Raw genomic sequence first — 17,303 nt, forward strand, 5'->3', positions numbered from 1 at the left:
CTCTCATGTACACCTTGTCAAGGCCGGTGGTCCTGTAATTTTGAATCACCAAAAGTGGAGGCACCGTTTGATTTCAACGAGGCGACATGTGATACATCGCTGTTGACGCAATTTAAATTTACTCAGAATGGAGATGAAGAAAAAGAACAAGAAGAAGAATTTGAAAGTTATGACTTGGAGTGCAATACCTCATAGGGGACGATTACAAATTTTACTTTATGAATCATTTTATCTCAGAAACAGTGGCTATTAGGAAAAAATGTATTGATACGTTTTTTGTGGATAATTTTATGATCCACAATTTATATCGTGGTTATTTTCATGATAAAACTCATAGTTTTACTGAAAATAGCGAAAAAATAATTTTTTGATTTTTTATTTTGAATAACATTTTTTTCATACACAAGAATGATGTTTAACGTCAGAATTATATGTTTAATCATATTTTCAACAATTTTACTGATTTTCAGCTATGTAGGAATTTTTCCAACATGGATTGTCTAAATTGACCGGACTAATATCAGTACCAGTAATATTTGACAGGTCAAAAAGCAGTTTATGATTCTAATAACATAGGGATTCCTAAGAAACGTACAAATCACAAATTTAAACAAATAACAAGTTTTGATAAAATTTATTACGTAACCATTTTGACATGTATTTGATAATATTTTGAATGTACTCGTATGTTCAATATAGGTATCTCACTCTGCTTCCGATTCATTAAGTTTACATGGCAACTGCAAGGCTTTCTTGTAATTTTTTGTAAATTTACTAACGATTGTAGAATTTTTACAGTATTCATCCACAGTATCAGGCAAACATCTATTTCTTGGTATGAATTTTCTAAAAAATAAAATGTAAAATATATAACAAAAATATAAAAATCAGAAATTTTATGTCGAATTGGAATATTTCGATTTTGACGTGTTTACAAAAAAATGCCGTAGCAACGATATCTCCTCACATGAAGCATGTAGCCAAGTTAGGTTTTTTGTATTTAATTCCTTGACGTGGACCTGGTCGCAGACAACGTTAAGGGTTGTAAAACATACGCGAATGGACTGGTATCTATGGGAATCTAAAGATGAACAAGTATTTAATTCCTGTTCAGATGTAGATGTACAGAAACTATAGAAATTTTGGACATTATTAAGAAAAAGACTGGTCAAAATTACGGTCTTTATCGAAATATCGCTTGACATTGAAAACTTACAAAATAATATTGATTAATGGATTACATACAACATTAATATCAAAATAGAAATCTTTTTTAACCACATTTTTATTCTTTTTTGTTCAGTTGTTTCTCGAGAATAAGTAAACGCTATCAATAGAATTTTTGTAGTTGTATTGATATTCATGTTGTAGGTGATCTATCAATATAACTTTGCAATTTGTCAATATCAAGTAATATTTTAAGAAAGACCGCAACAGGTTGAAACAAGTGAAAAACACGTATCACTCTCGGTCCGAGAGACTATAGCAATTAGTATAATTAACAAAAAACTTTTCTATATATAACAATTCTCATAATAATCGGTTGATGGAATGAAAAATGACCTCAATGACATGAATTGATGTCTGTCGATACCTATTCACGTCGATTGATGTTGATTCACGTCAGTTCATGTCATATGAGGTCATTTGGCCTTGCATGTTCAAAGGGATCATATTTGTGTTAAATCTATCAATTTTTTCCCAAGAATTACCAAAATTTTTCTTCGTTTCGGCACTTCTACAGAAATACAGAAATCAAATACAAAAAACGAGTTCGTTTCATGGTTCTTGTGAGGACGTATTGCTGCTACAGACAGACGGACGGACAAAACGCTAAAAAGGTTTAATAAATAAGAAATCCACCTGTACATCTGAATCTACGAGGATATATTGGAAAATACTTAGCCTACTATAGAAACAAATAAAATTTCAATGTCAAAATATTTTATTACTGAACATTTTCTCCTCTTAATTGGATACATTCATTACAGCGAATCTGCAACGTCTCTAGACCTTTCAAAAAAATGCTTCTTCTTGCTCTGCAAACCAGACCTCCACAGCTTTTATTACCTTCTCGTTGGAAGAAAATTTACGACCTTTCAAACTTTTTTTCAGTTGAAGAAAGAAATGTTAGTCGGACGGAGCCAAATCTGGTAAATAAGGGGGATGTTCTAGTAATTCAAACCGTAAATTTTTGCTTGGTAACATGAGATTTGTGTGCAGGGGCGTTGTCCTACAAAAACAGAACACCTTTGGATAGTCCTCCGCGTCTTTTTTCTTTTATTTTTCCGTATAGTGGTTAGTAATTTCAAATAGTAACCTCCAGTTATTGTTCTACCCTTATCCAAAAAATCAATCATGATTACTCCATGGCAATCCCAAAAAACTGAATCAAGAACTTTTCCAGCAGATTTTTGGACACGAAACTTCTTAGGTCTTGGAGAACCAGAGTGTCGCTATTCCATCGATTGTTGCTTTGTTTCTGGATTGTAGAAATGTAACCAAGTCTTATCCATAGTAACAATTCGGTTTAAGAAGTCTACATCGTTTTCAAATCTGGCAAAGATCGAACGCGATGCCTCTACCCTTGCATGCTTTTGGTCAACATTCAAACATTTGGGGATACATTTTGCAGCAATTTTTCTCATGTCCAAATTGACGTGAACTGTATGATGAACGCGTTTATATGAAATATTATCCGTTCTAGCCCAATTCGACCGTCTGATAAAATCATGTCATGAACTACATCGATATTTTCGGGGATTGACACAGAAACTGGCCTTGCCGATCGGTCACCATTTTCAATGGAAAATTTACCTTTTTTGAAGCTTGCAGTCCAATTTTTCACAATCGCATACGAAGGACATTGATCACCTCGTATAAGATAACTTTTGCGAATTTTTTCAGTTCAGTTCGCTGAAAGCTGATCAAATTGTAACATTTGTTTATTTGAAAACTTATTGTTAAAACATGCGCTAATGACTCTCAGGTGACGACATTTCTACTTCCATCATAATATAATTATAGAGTGTACTCATGAAGAGATATAACTTGCTAATAATTTGATTTTGATTTCTTCATAGCTTACGAAAATAATGATGTCTTCATAAAGACACGCTGGTTATCTGAAGATAAATTGAAAGCATAATGTAAAAGTTAGATCTAGATATTCATGTTTCCAGTTAAAAACTGTTTAAGTTTATTATTACTATTGTAGATACTAATAATATTAATTCTAGATTAATGCGTAGGCATAGAACAAAAAATCCTTGAAAGTTAATGTTATTAATTGTATCAATAGCATAACTGTTATTGGACAAATAATTATTCGTACAATTAGAAATGTAGTTGGTGAAAATTTCAATTTTTTCCACAGAAATTGCGCTACCCTAGGAATACTGTTTGAAATTACTTGAATGAAGTTTTTAAGGGTAGATAAATAGTAAAAAGGGTGCAATAGAATGAAAAACCAGATCTTTGGAGTATTCTTTCTGATATTTGTGAAACTTGATTACTGTTATACAAAAGAAGAAGAAAATTTGAAATTTCCATTTAACAACTGTAGAACAAATGCCACTAGAACTACGAGGCCCAGGTAATTGAATTTGTATTTTAATAAAATATGAAAAACTGTTCATGTGGTAGTGATGGTGCAGTTTGTATACTAATTCAAATGATATAACAAAAGTTTTAAGATACTACCTTTCGAAACCAAACATCTCGTTAGAGTAAAGACAATAATATACTATCAAATAAAAAATATTTTCTCCTATCTAAAGGACAGTAAAAATATCTTTGCGACAATCTAAGTTTTCTAACATCAATCAAATCATGTATAATTTTCAACGTATCGAAGTAGAAATATAACATTTATAATCTGATCAATACGGTATAGCCATTTGTTACTAACATTATATGTCTTGAAATTAATTAACCCTTAACTCAGTCATATTGCAGCCGGGTTTCTCGTACCCGATTGTCCTACAAAGTAGTTAAGTCGTTCATTTCTTCCAGCGAATTTGTAGTTACATGAAGGGTTCCAGAGACTCGTAATACACACCCGAACACAATAGCTGAGTTAAAATGATGATGTCTATAGATATTATGAGATATTATGAAGAATCCCTTATATTGGATAAATTTTAATTATGTTAGTTCCCCAGAATTATTACAAATATCTAGTTGATCTATTTTCTACGTTAATGTTTCAACTCACTTGCAAAACTCCGTCTTAGAGTTAGGAATGGAAGGGCCGTCATCCAACTCTCTTCCTCTATCACGTAAACAAGTAAGATAGGATACTAGAATTTGATCATTTGATCTCAATTTCTGGACACAGCTCTCCCAATCGGTACCTGAGAAAATGAAGCACGACCCGAATGACAGATAATATAATATAGTTCATGATATATGCCTCGGTCTAGTATATCCCAAGAAATCGAAATTATTACCATCAATAACATAATCAGCGTTCATATAACATATTGAAAATATATTAAAATCTTATACTTATATATAATCTCAATTTTTTTCCAAAACGAATCTCTGAATTCGTCGATTGGTTGGAAAAATCCTAAGGAGAAATAGGAAATGTTGGTGTAAGAATCTGGAACAGATACCATTACTAGGAAATATGTGTCCAACTGTTTCAAAGTTCAAAGAGGACATCAGATGCAATTGAGCGAGTAGGAACAAGAATTCGGAGACTGACTCTACGATTGATGGTGGAGGAATTGATCATTGGAAGGATATAGTGCGTACCAGCGTCTTCGAGGATTTGAGTTATGTTTCCGATTTGTGACGTATCAGACGTAAAAAACAAAATAGAGGGAAGGTGGTGTAGGTTTTATCACTTTTTGTAATAGGAAACCAATATTTTTACGAACCATCGTTTCAAGGGATGAAACCTAGGACTACCAGTTTGATGCAAATCTCAAGCAGTACAATCGATGGAATGGTGCTCACCGTCTTCACATTTTAATAACTGATTTCCAGCTGGCTATATTGCCCAGAGAAAACTTCATCTTCAAAACCTGAAGAAACCGTTAAACCTGTAATGGTAGAGATCATAGAGTCGTTTGAAAATCAGATTAATCTCCGCAGGTATAAAGCAGCCCGAGAAACTAATCTTATGGGATACCGTTAGGAGAGAAAAATAACTTTGGTAATTGAAAAATTAGTCTCGGTACTTCTTCCAAACCTTATGTATAGGTACAGTTGGGATATTCAGAGTATTCCAAGTTTTGAGGATTGTCTTGATACAAATGGCTATCAAACTTTTTTTGTTTCATTTGATAATACCATTTTGCCGAGATCCTACATTAACCATGCTTTGTCACAAAATATCTTATTTTTATTAATACTTTTATCAATACTATATATTATCTGAAAAATTGGAGTGATCGAAAATAATTGGCATGTCTGCATTTGATGACCTAATCTTAGATTAATTAAACAAAAATAAACACAGAGAACATATATTGATAAGGTATTTTGGTCAGAGGACAAACATTACAACACTGATAAGTAATTTATAAACATATTCGTATGCATGCTGCATTTAATTGTTACCAAATTACAAATGATGCAATACTCACTTATCAGTATATCTTTGTTGTCATATACAAAATTAATAAGTGATGTGATGATTTCTAAGTCCAAATTAGAAAAATACTTCTGAGAATCTTTCAAACAGCGACTAATTTTTGAGTTTGTATCGTTGGTATATTCAGTTATATTATTGATATATTCCTCTTTGGGAGTAGTATATATATTCACATTGGACATGAATCTTGCCATTCTATCAAAACTTGCCTATAACATATATTGAGATGAATACCTGGGAAGTTATATATAAAAATTGTTAGATTATTCTTGTTTTCAACTCAAAAAATTAAATACAATTGAACTTTGGAGCAGTGGTTGTTCTAGTTTTGGAGAGAGGAAAACGTATAAAAATGTATAAAACTAACCCTTTCATAGTTATTATTTATTAGGAGCTCTTGTCATAATCTTGTGAAACAAGTTGAAATATCAAAATGTATTTATTTGATATAGTTTTTTGTGATGAGTTTTTAATATTTCCGGATGAACCTGAAATAATATTCTTTAGTCGCAGAAATAGTTCAAATATTTGATTAGTAATCTTGGAAGAACGTATTATTTGATTAAAGAGGGATTAAACTTGATATTTGATTGGAAACGTGGATAGTATCACGTACCACACAGATTTCCAATGCAGTCGATTCCTAGAATCTTCATCTAATATAATTATTTGCACACGTTTATTAGACAATTGGTTTTTCTGGTGTTTGTTAATATGATGACACATTCTTCATAGTTCCTCCTGCTCTCATGTATACTTAATGTAAATCGCTCAAGTGAGGATTTTATACAGAGCTTTCAAGAGCTAATGCGAAATTTTGGTAAGATAAAAATTATGGGAGATATATTGATGTGGAATCAATTGTGTAAGGCTTTTCGTCGTCTATTGCTTAAATGTTTCTTGAGCTATCAAGCCGTCGTCAAAAATAACTGCTACTTGACGTTTTGCCAACTCATGCGGTTGGCATCTTCAGAAGTTTTCTGTTGCTCAATAACTGATCCTTCCAAAAGAATGTTGTCTTCCTCACTGAACTTTCAACAAATGAGATTATACTTGATATAATTACGAAACATCATTTGAAATAATCTCTTTTTATAATAAATATTACACAACTCACTTTCATATCTCTCAAATCATTCGCTGAAATTCCATTGTTCACACAGTTTTTTATTATAGAATCTCTCAGTGAATATAGTGGAGTTGGTGTTATGGACGATAATGTTTGACGTACACTTCTTCTTGATACTGAAAATTAGTTATAATACATATATAATTAACAATCTGCAGAAAATTATTTTTCGAAACTGTTAAATAAGACGGCTACATTCAAAAGCTCGTGCGACCTTAATTGAAATAATTGAACTGTCTCGTCAACACAAACTTTGAATCAAATTTTATTACAAAGTCTATTTAAACCACAACTCACGGTTGAGATTTGCTTTTAATATTTATAAACGGTAAAGCAATACAAATTATCAGTAACCTTTCCAATCTAAATTTTTTTCGTTACTTGACAGAATTGTCTCAAAATTTTGTGCAATTTCTGGAAATTCAGAAAGAATATCCAATTTTCACTACTAGTTTTGCGAATAATTATTACAAAGTTTTTTACCTGCTCGTTTTTCGAGAACATTCCGAGATTTCACTGTTCCTGAAACAAAGATGTACTGGTTAAGGTAAACTGACGTTTTCCCCCATGAACGTCTTATTTTATGTATTAGAAAGTCTCATTTACATATTTTTCGTAAAATTGACAGTTTTCCTATTATTTAGATTTCAATTTTTCAAAATCCTCGGTTTACCAAATAACTCGGTTTGTATTAGGTCTATAACAAACATTCGATTCAACAAACAAAAATTACCACCCCTCTAGTCGGAATTTTGACAGATTAGGGCATAGGATAGACTTCACTTTTTAAGGTATTGACAATATACTGTTAAAATTTCAAGCAAATCGATGCGACTTGCTGGAAATCTGAGGTAAAAACCGTTTGGATAATTCCCTAACATTTTATCAGCTACCTAGCTAACTCTTAACTAAACAAAATAAAGAGAAAACTAAATCTGGTTCAATCGTAAATAAAATGAGTTTCTTTTGAATTAGTGTGTGATAAGTTTTGACTGTTAGTGCAGTTCATCTGAAATTTTATTGAAAAGTGATGTCAATGTACCCAAAAACTATTGAAACTCCTCATCCGCATATCTGACTTTTAATCATGTTTTATTAGACCTACATGATAAGCACTATATATTCATATTCCATAGAAAAAACAGAAAACTTATATATATGTAACATAAATTATGTAATCATCTAGTGTTTTTTGCTATAGCAAAGATGAAAAGTATAGTATTGTAGAAAAATATTTATTTGAATGGTTAGTTTGGAATTAACAGTGTTTTGGCACTGTCGAGTCGTTAATTTTGAAATTTGTTCCAGAATCAAACAAAGTAAAAAATTATGTGTCAAATAGTATTATTAGTATTACTCATTGCTCAGTAAAATTACAGTTTTTAAGTTTTCTAATCTAACAAAATTTCAAATCATGGTGAAATCGTCCACAATTTTCATCAACATAATAATCGCCTGATGCGGACAACTGTGGAATACATGAAATTTCAGATCAAGATATTTTCACGAAAGAAATATCGTATATTATATCACAACTACTTCTTTTGACATATTTTCAAGTACAACATTCTTTCTCGCACAATTTTTTCCAGCTTTAGTGACCACTGAACAGAGCATCACGTAACAGAAGTAATAAAAATCTTCTGCACTGTTTCATCACGTATCAACAGAGAAAAAGTTTTCAGTTCAATATTGAAGACACATTTTGGCAGTAGGAAAAAAAGACCTACAATCGGTAAAGAGAACTCAATTTCTTTCAAATTTTCGAGAGCCTCGTTAAGCAATCTATGAAAATCATTGTAGTGTTTCTATACTGACCAACCCAACCTTTAGAGAAAGATGAGTTGCGGCAATTCCTATTGAATTCAAATCCCCTATCTCGTGATACAGTGAGCTTTTCATATATTTGTTCTCAGAACAGAATGAAAAATTGTGTCTTCTTTGGTTTGACATTCAGTAGACTTTCCTTGTCACATATTAAAGTTCCGTAGCTATAACTTACTCTATTAGTATCTTCAATAATATGCTTCTCACTTGAGAATTGAATTCTTTCAACTGTAATAAGCGATTTTTATCTCTAAGTATCAACTCTCTATTATTCTTAGTTATTTTTTTTAGTATCACCTCTACTTTAATTTTGTTTCCCAATGCTAAACACTTGTCAGTATATGGTGGATTAAAACTCATATTTATATTAAGTTTTGAACTGTCGTTTAGTTTCACAAAGAACTCACCCATTATTCACTTACTGTCTTTTCTTAATATGCCCTTAGCAGTATAATTTTAAATTGGTTCGAATAAATTCGAAAACTCTGGTGCAGATTTCATTTTTATTAAATTGTGTTCAATTTTCGAATGACTAATTTTACTTTTTTTTAAGAAAACAGATCAACTGTAATGGATTTCATCATTAATCTCCTAATTTATTGGAGAGAATGGTGCAAAAATGTAGAAATTTATTCATAGATAGCACTTGAAACCTTCTTCTATTCCAAAATATCCCGTTTGACAAAATAAATAAGTTTAAAGATATCCATAAAAACATTGTTATGTACAGAAATATTGAAATAAATATGTAATGGCCCGAAAGTTTTCTCGCTACATATCCAAATAAAACCTTATTACGTAGAATTTCAAACGTTATCTGTTATTTGGTGTAGATCATTTCGACACAGATGTTTGGAATAAAATCCTAGAAAATTAATGAGTAGCCAATCTTCCTATGATACGTCATGTTTCAAGAGTGTATGCTCCACCTTCTCAAAAACTATTCGCTTACATTTTTATTAATAGAGACAGAACTTTCATGTTCTTTCCAAGCTCTTAATTGACAGATTGATTTGGTAATTTAATCATTTGAAATAAAAACAAGAACGTGAATTTGAAGATATAATGAATCTCACTTTCACCATAAAATTCTTATACCAAGACGAACAACTCAATATCAAATAGAATTTTATACCTAAGAAGCTTCAAATGATTATATGAAGTACAAAATGTGCTTAAGATAGAAGTTACTATTTGCAAATAAAACTGAGCTAATTGAATCTAATTGTTAAAGATATCGTGAAATATGAACCGTACGATACTGCAACTTCTCAAGGAATGTTTTTTTTTGTTATATTAGTATTAAAAACAACCAAATTTATGCTCCTATTTAGAGTGGATTAATGTTAACAACTCAAACAGAATCAAATTTCGTTCTATATTCATGTCAAAGCTATGAGATTTATAGAAAAAAATCTGAATTGTTCAAGAAATGGCTCATCACATATTAGAAAAAACAAACAATAATTTTCTAGAAACCCCTAAAGCTACCTATCAAAAATCTATCCCATCATCGATGAAATTTCGAAAATCAACATCTTTTAATTTTTAATATATTCAAACAATATAATTCAATTCTATAGATAGAAAAAGTATTTTAGACTGTTATCTAATGCTGTTTTATACCGTATTGCTTGTATGTATGTATCAATATTGAATTTTTGTCAAATGATACATATTATATCCAGAAAGTTGTTCTAGATATGCCTTTGAGCCATGTCAGTTGATATAAATCCTCCTCAATTTTCAGGGTGAAACGGGAACTGTAGCAAACATCCTTCTCAAACAGTAGTAGACAGTCAAACCGCCGGCTGACATTTTGAAATATTGCTCACCCAACATTAATTGGAATGGATTCAATCACGCATATTGTAGTAAATATATGCTTTCAGTCGATATTGTTATCATTTCAAGAAACAATAATTAATGTTTTATAATTTTTTTTATTGATATTTTGTGAAATCTTCTCTCCAAAATTAGGATCAATGAAAGAGGCATTTGATTTATATGTTGTAGTGTTTAGTTTATATGTTGTGAATTTGAAGAGAACTTTATTGTTTATTGAGATTGAAGGTAAATACGATGATGATACGTTTTCTAATCCTTCTACTCTTATAACCGAAATTTATCGAAATCAAAAACATACCTATTAATATTAAAATGATGATTGCGCACCACTTCATTTTGTTAAAAATTCTATAACTAACTAATTTAATCACTTATAATATATGTATATATATATATATATATATATATATATATATATATATATATATATATATATATATATATATATATATATATATATATAATATAATTGATAAAGAAGTTTACCACGCGCAAATTTCTGTTTATACAATGAATTCTTTTTAAGGTGAACTTTTGATATAAATATATAGCACAGTATTTATGGAAGTAAAAAAATGACAAAGGAACTGAAAATACTGAAAAGGAGAAATATTATATCAGGAATAATACCAAATAGAGTATTTAATAAGACACAAGACACATGATGGAAAGAAAATGGAGAATGAAATGACTGTTGAGAATAACAGACATGCAAGTGGAGCAACTGAATAGAAACTGACCGTAAGACATTGATAAACGTTTGAAATAATAATACAAGGAGCAGAGAGATGAATAAGACAGTCAAAATAGGAAACATTGTATCTAAGATGAAAATCTGATTATATAGGACCAATTAAGAATTTGAAACATTCCAGTAACACGTTTTTTTTATATGAAAGATGACGAAAACGTATGCAACTGTACCTTACTCGTACTTCCCACTAAAACCCTTTCTCTCTTATCCAAACCTGGTTGAGATTTTCCTCCTGGACTTGAATTAGCATCATACAAAATAGTTGTTCTCTCGTATTAGCATTTGCTGTGTTCTTTTTATGGCTCTGTAATCTCTAAAGAAATTCCTCATTGGTTAACCACATCCGCATTCAGGATTACATGTTTTCTTCGTTCTTTCCTCTTCATCTTAGTTCAGTCTCCTGCAGTTGCCTCTTATTGTATAGTTACTTACTATATATTATATAGATTATTATACATTTTTCGTTCGTGAAATAGTTCCCTAACTATTGTAGTTCAAATTCTCTGATCTAACAAGCTAGCAGAAAGGGCAATTCAAATGTCAAAAAATATGTTGAGGAAGTATGATGATTTACAGGCAGTACTTTTAGAATTCAGGAACCTTCCACTGTCAGCCAAAACTCCAGAGCAGCTTTTGCAAAATAGAATATAAAACTATCTATCTCATCAATATTATTGGGTCCGACAGACATCGACTATCTTCAAGAGAGAAGAAAACAGGAAAATGTACAAAAGATATTATGATAGGACAACAGCTCATAGAACAGATTTCTTGATCAATGACGATGCTGTGGTTGGGGGAGGAAAATATGGGGTTCAGCTAGAATCATAGCCAAATATGAAAATACGTCAAGATCTTATTTAATAGAAAAAGACAACGGTCGAATTGTGCGTAGAAATAGTGCACATTTAGAGCATTGACCAAACAAATTATTTCAGAGTATCAGAGGTAACATCACCTAGCAAAAACCGTAGAACTAGGACTCTTAACAAACCTGTCAAATACTATATAAGAGAATACATGTTTTTTTGAGAAGAAGACGTCATAATATCACGTCGTGGTATGAATTTTGTTATATGAAGAAGATAGAGATTGGGTTGGTTGTTAATTTTTTTTTTTGGTGATTGTCATATGGATACATGAGAATTATTATTTTAATTATAACTAAGTAGTAATGAGTTAAGATATAAAACCACAATAACCGGCGTTGTGAATTACACAAAACTTATCTACATCGTTTCTAATCCTTGCTTCCTTCATCATAAGCTCTACATTGTTCTCGCAAGTCAATTTAACGATCTTTGTTCTTAAAATTTCTTGTTGTAAATTCCATTGACTGTATATGAATAAGTGTTCTGCATTGTTTACAGCTTATGAGCAAATAAAACAAGTTGGATTTCATACTAGTCTTTATTTGAATATATTTGGAGATTGGATTGGAAATGTCTGTGCCAAAATAACAGTTGAATCAGTTAATAACTAGTGATTTCTCTATATAAAGTCTGAAATTTGGTAAAGGGTGCGTAGTTAATTCATTTTATTGGTCCGCATCACACATTTAATTTCAATGATTTATGTTCAAAACTCTTTCTTCGTTCGTGATCGTTGCGTTTCATATATTATATTTTATTCAAATGCTGGGAGATCCACTAAAATGGTTCCCACAATAGCTATTTCTACCGGATCTTAAACACTTCTTCACAATCAACTTTGTATTGATCTCACAAACTTTATCGGAACAATAGCTACTCTATTGAGAACTCTAAGTAGTACGAAATCTATACAACTACTTCATATAATGAGCTCATTTCCTCAGAAGTCAAACAAGATCCACTAAAGACAGCATTAGTGGGTACTTACAATTTTTTCTGATTTACTCATTGAGCATTGTCATACTTACATAACAAAAATAGAATGAACAGAAGATGAAGTACTATGAAGCGGAACTATGAAAATCATAGATTACTTTACGCTGATTTACATATACATGCAATGAAAATATACTGGTAGAGAGGTATTTAGTTGTTCAATTATTTCATCGCGATTAATGAAACTACTCTGAACATTCTTCAATGTTACCATCAGGGGCTTACTTCCTTTTAGTCTTAAGAGTAACACCTAAGTACTGTTGCTGCGCGGTTGGCAAAAAATAATATTTGATTAAAAGTAGACACGGACTGCTACTCTTTTCATTCTCTCCAGCAAAAGGAAAGTAGTGAAAAATTCTAATTCAAGCACTTGAATTATCAAAAGGGGATAAGAACAAAACTTTTCGAATTTTAATTTTCAAAGAATTAATGCTTGCTTTAGACTACTGGTAAAGAATATAAATCATTCCAGATTCTCTTGCCAATTTCTCTACAAAAGTAGCAATCCATCTACCGGTATGATCTATGATTCTAAATAATTGGAGAGTCGCGTTCTGTATGTGTTTTAAATTTATGTGTGGTGATATTAATGTGATTAGGTTATTTTATCTTGTTTTTTGAGGTTGACGTATGATGAATGATGTTCAGATAGTAGCATTGAATTGTCTATGTATCACATTCATCAATTGGAGTGAAGTATTACTAGTTGTTTGAGAACCAAATACTTTTCTAACAAAAGTTCTTAAATAAATTGTGAGAAGTAATACAGAATCACATTATTTGTATTCATTACCAAAATGATATAAAAATATATATTATAACGCGACATTACAACGTGGATACCTTAAGGTATTTAAGGTTATAAAATACAAAAACAAAATAATCGTCAAAAATTCTCTTACAAACACGAATATCAGTCACCATTAATATTTGATCAATAATCAAGTACAATTGAAATTTAAAAAAGTACTTGGGCAAAGTGAATACCCATATTCAATCTCTGAACTAACTTTGATCAATTGAAAAAAGAACTTGACAATGAAATTAGAAAATTAAAATTGACAATTGTCACAGGTTTTAGTGCCTTCAAAAGCAGAATAATCTTCGTGACACAATTGTTGACAAATCCAATTTTTAGTTGGTTTACCGTCTTCTTAAATATACAGTATGGTGCAAATGAAAGGAATACATTCGTTATTTCGTAAGCCGGTGATTTTAAGGAAAAATCCCGAAACTCCAGTTTTTACTAATATTCTCAACTTTATTTTTATCATATTTCTGCTGTTTATTTTCCTTGATAAGGCTACTAGTTAATATTTCCGATTTTTGTAATTTCCGTTTACTCGTGGTCATTAGTTTGGCAGGATTTGGAATAGATCTTAACACCAAGGAACTGTAGTGGGAGGCTGCGCATCCAGGTTATGGATCAGGTGAGTTGTCGCGGTTAGTATTTTTTAGAATTTTTACTTCAGTCTCTGGCAGCACTGTATCACCTCCTTGAACAGCTATATCTGACCCAAAAGCGGAGATAATTCGGGAACATCTAAATTATGATTCAGATGTACATCCATTGCTTCGAATCTACGAATAAAAACATTTTTAGTCATCAACGAGAAATTGCGGGTAAAGTGAATACTCTATCCACTTTGCCCGACTAAGTAAGTTTTGAGGTTAAATATTCTATAAAAACCTTCTTTGATATGCTACCAAATTGAGACATTTCTAAAAATCCAGAACTAGTGATACGAATGGATGAATGTATTTACCGCGTAAAATCAATCTTTTATTTACGAAAACATAATTCTCCACTCCGCGGACAGGAGGCGACGTCGCCTCTCGCTTCGATGTTTGCCGCGTACTAAACGAAGATAACCGAACGTAACAGTGGTGGCGTGTTGAATGAAAAACTAATAATTTAGGACTAGTGGTGAATAGTCGCTTTGCCTGGGGTATTCACTTTGCCCGGTTTTCCCCTATTTATTTATTTATTCTTCCAAACATTATTGACAAGAATCACGTTTTGTTTTATGATGAGAAAATAATGAAGCTTCTCTCGTATGTTGAGACTTCAATGTCAAAAAAAGAATTCATGACAATATTTTACATGAAAGCTGTCAATCACAAATGTCATTTTTCCCATGATTCAATAATAATCCTTTCTCTCATTTCGAACCAAATTTTGAAAAGAAAAATGTTATATCCACGAGATTTTCTATCAATATTTCCGTCCATAGATACAAGAAATTTGAGAAATTGGTTTGAAAAGTTAACAACTACCGATGCCACGAACGAATTCCCACATCAGAAATTCTGCCTCAAAATCAGGGGAAGAGAACAAATGATTACAACTTGTCCGTTTTGTCAAAGTAGAATAATTACTCATGTGACCAATATTCCGGACGAAACTAAAAACTTCACTGCTTGCGTTGTCTTCACAACTTGCTGTCTTTTAGCTTGGATACCACTGATACAACAATGAAATGATTTATAAAATCCTCTTATATACTAGTTTTAGTTGACACTAAATGGAAATTACAAAGTGAAAAAATGAAAATGGGGATATAGGAAAAGCATTGAAGATCACTTCATAGTTTTTGAAAAAATTCTACCAAATAATTTATATACTCCAGAAAATTTGCTGAACAAATGCGCCAATTTAAGAGCTATTTAAAGCACATTCCGATGAGCAAATATTTTCAATAAAAACATTGCTAAACCAATTTACCATTTGCAGAATTTTGATATAAGAAGAATTTCAAAACGTACAATTTCAAAAAAGTCGAGTTGAAACGAGATGCTACGCTCTCGTGAAGGTATTAAAAACATTTGTAAAAATTATTATTTAAAAAAGTGGATATAGAAGTTTATGGATAATGTAGTTTAAATTGAGGTATATCAATCTTGCCTCAATGAAAAATCATAATAATGAATTAATATTGCTGTTTACAGATACATTTTCCAAGAAACCTATTTATCAATGGTGTAACTATAATATGAGAACATTCCAGTTATTAGAAATGGAAATTATTATTCAAAAATAGTTAAGGAACACAAAAATTGTTAAAAGGACATTTCAATATGTGATGTTTTCTTTCAATCCAGTTGACAGGAGAGGACTCAAACAAAGCGAACGTGGACAAGGATCATTATGTGAATAGCTTCGTTCTAGATTCTTATAACAAAATTGTACCAGTATGAAAATAATGTTTATGAGCAATTTAGGAACCAACAGAAAGCGACTGTAAATAATCCCCATCTCACTTCTTTACTACCTAGAGAGAATCGAGTATAAGAGAATAAGTTGAATGGGAAATATCAAAATATGGAGATGAAATTTTATGATACTTTACTTAACGATCCACAGAATAATAGTCTCATTCTCTATTTCCCTTTAATCTTGAATATTATCAAGTTCCGGAAAATTAATTCTAGTATTCTCAAATTTATTCCTTGTAATTAAAAAAACATACTAAGTACTTACACTTATTTAGGAATTGGCTCACTGCGTAGATAAGTTTTTCATATTCAAATATCAAAACTAAAAATATATAACATAGAGAGAGTACACAAATTAGGTGCTAAAGCATATTTTGAATCACAATATCATTGCATTGAGTGCAAAATCACTTGCATGAGTATTTCAAATTTTCAACGTTTCAAGCTTTTTTCTACAGAAAACGATTGCGCCAAATCGTATTGAAATTATTTGTTTTAGAAACAACTAACCTCAAAAATTCTCGTATTGAGTAAAAAAGTGTTGTAACTGGCTACTAGTTTACAAGAAAAATGTAATTCAGAGATACCTCTTCATATCACTAGACATGATATTTCTAAACATGGAAAAAATAATAAAACTGTATATTGTGAAGAAGCTTGAAGAGAATTCTTGGGAGTTTCTAAAATTTCGAAGCTTTCAAATGAAGTTATCTAGAGTTGAGAGGATACTGATACTCACTCTTGAAGGATACTGATTACCAAGCACTCTAAGAAAAAGATTCAGGACAGTTAGGGATAAAAGTGGGACTTACTTGACTATTATTACGGCAAAAATTAGAAAGTCAAAAAAGTTTGCTATTTCACGAATGCGTTTTGGATGTAGAAGAAACTGAATATATAGAAAATAAAACGAAGCAACAAGAATAGGTTTGCAAAAATTCCAATGAAGAACAATAAACGTACACTCCTTAGAGAATCCTATTCTTCTATTATAATTAGTGAAAAAATAAATAAATTGTAGTAATATGGTTTCATTTTCAAAAATTACTGTCCCAA

General features: G+C 31.1%; 1 protein-coding gene and 1 long non-coding RNA gene across 3 annotated transcripts; one reads left to right on the forward strand and one right to left on the reverse strand.

The window, feature by feature from the left end:
* Positions 1-619: 619 nt before the first annotated feature.
* Positions 620-10,795, reverse strand: LOC130895402 (uncharacterized). Its single transcript, XM_057802653.1, has 6 exons — positions 10,708-10,795; positions 7,218-7,256; positions 6,723-6,850; positions 5,598-5,814; positions 4,217-4,355; positions 620-846 (listed from the first exon to the last, which is right to left on the reverse strand). The coding sequence occupies exons 1-6, from the start codon at positions 10,742-10,744 to the stop codon at positions 705-707; spliced, it is 702 nt and encodes a 233-aa protein (XP_057658636.1). The 5' UTR covers positions 10,745-10,795; the 3' UTR covers positions 620-704.
* A 4,348-nt stretch (positions 10,796-15,143) lies between these two features.
* On the forward strand, positions 15,144-16,617 carry LOC130895122 (uncharacterized). Of its 2 annotated transcripts, none has more exons than XR_009059435.1 (2): positions 15,144-15,921; positions 15,981-16,617. It is a non-coding gene; the product is annotated as an uncharacterized LOC130895122 (long non-coding RNA). The 2 variants fall into 2 exon arrangements; XR_009059436.1 differs by having other exon boundaries at positions 15,144-15,844.
* Positions 16,618-17,303: the final 686 nt, after the last annotated feature.

This window comes from Diorhabda carinulata, chromosome 6 (assembly GCF_026250575.1).
Source record: "Diorhabda carinulata isolate Delta chromosome 6, icDioCari1.1, whole genome shotgun sequence".
Classification (NCBI taxonomy): Eukaryota; Metazoa; Arthropoda; class Insecta; order Coleoptera; family Chrysomelidae; genus Diorhabda; species Diorhabda carinulata.

Bases quoted from the DNA above. Each gene is read 5' to 3' on its own strand.
- LOC130895402 (XM_057802653.1), bottom strand. From the start codon at position 10,744: ATGAAGTGGTGCGCAATCATCATTTTAATATTAATAG. The intron at 7,257-10,707 runs GTATGTTTTTGA...TCTTTGTTTCAG, and splicing joins CATCATTTTAATATTAATAG to GAACAGTGAAATCTCGGAAT. The intron at 6,851-7,217 runs GTAAAAAACTTT...ACTAATTTTCAG, and splicing joins TGTTCTCGAAAAACGAGCAG to TATCAAGAAGAAGTGTACGT.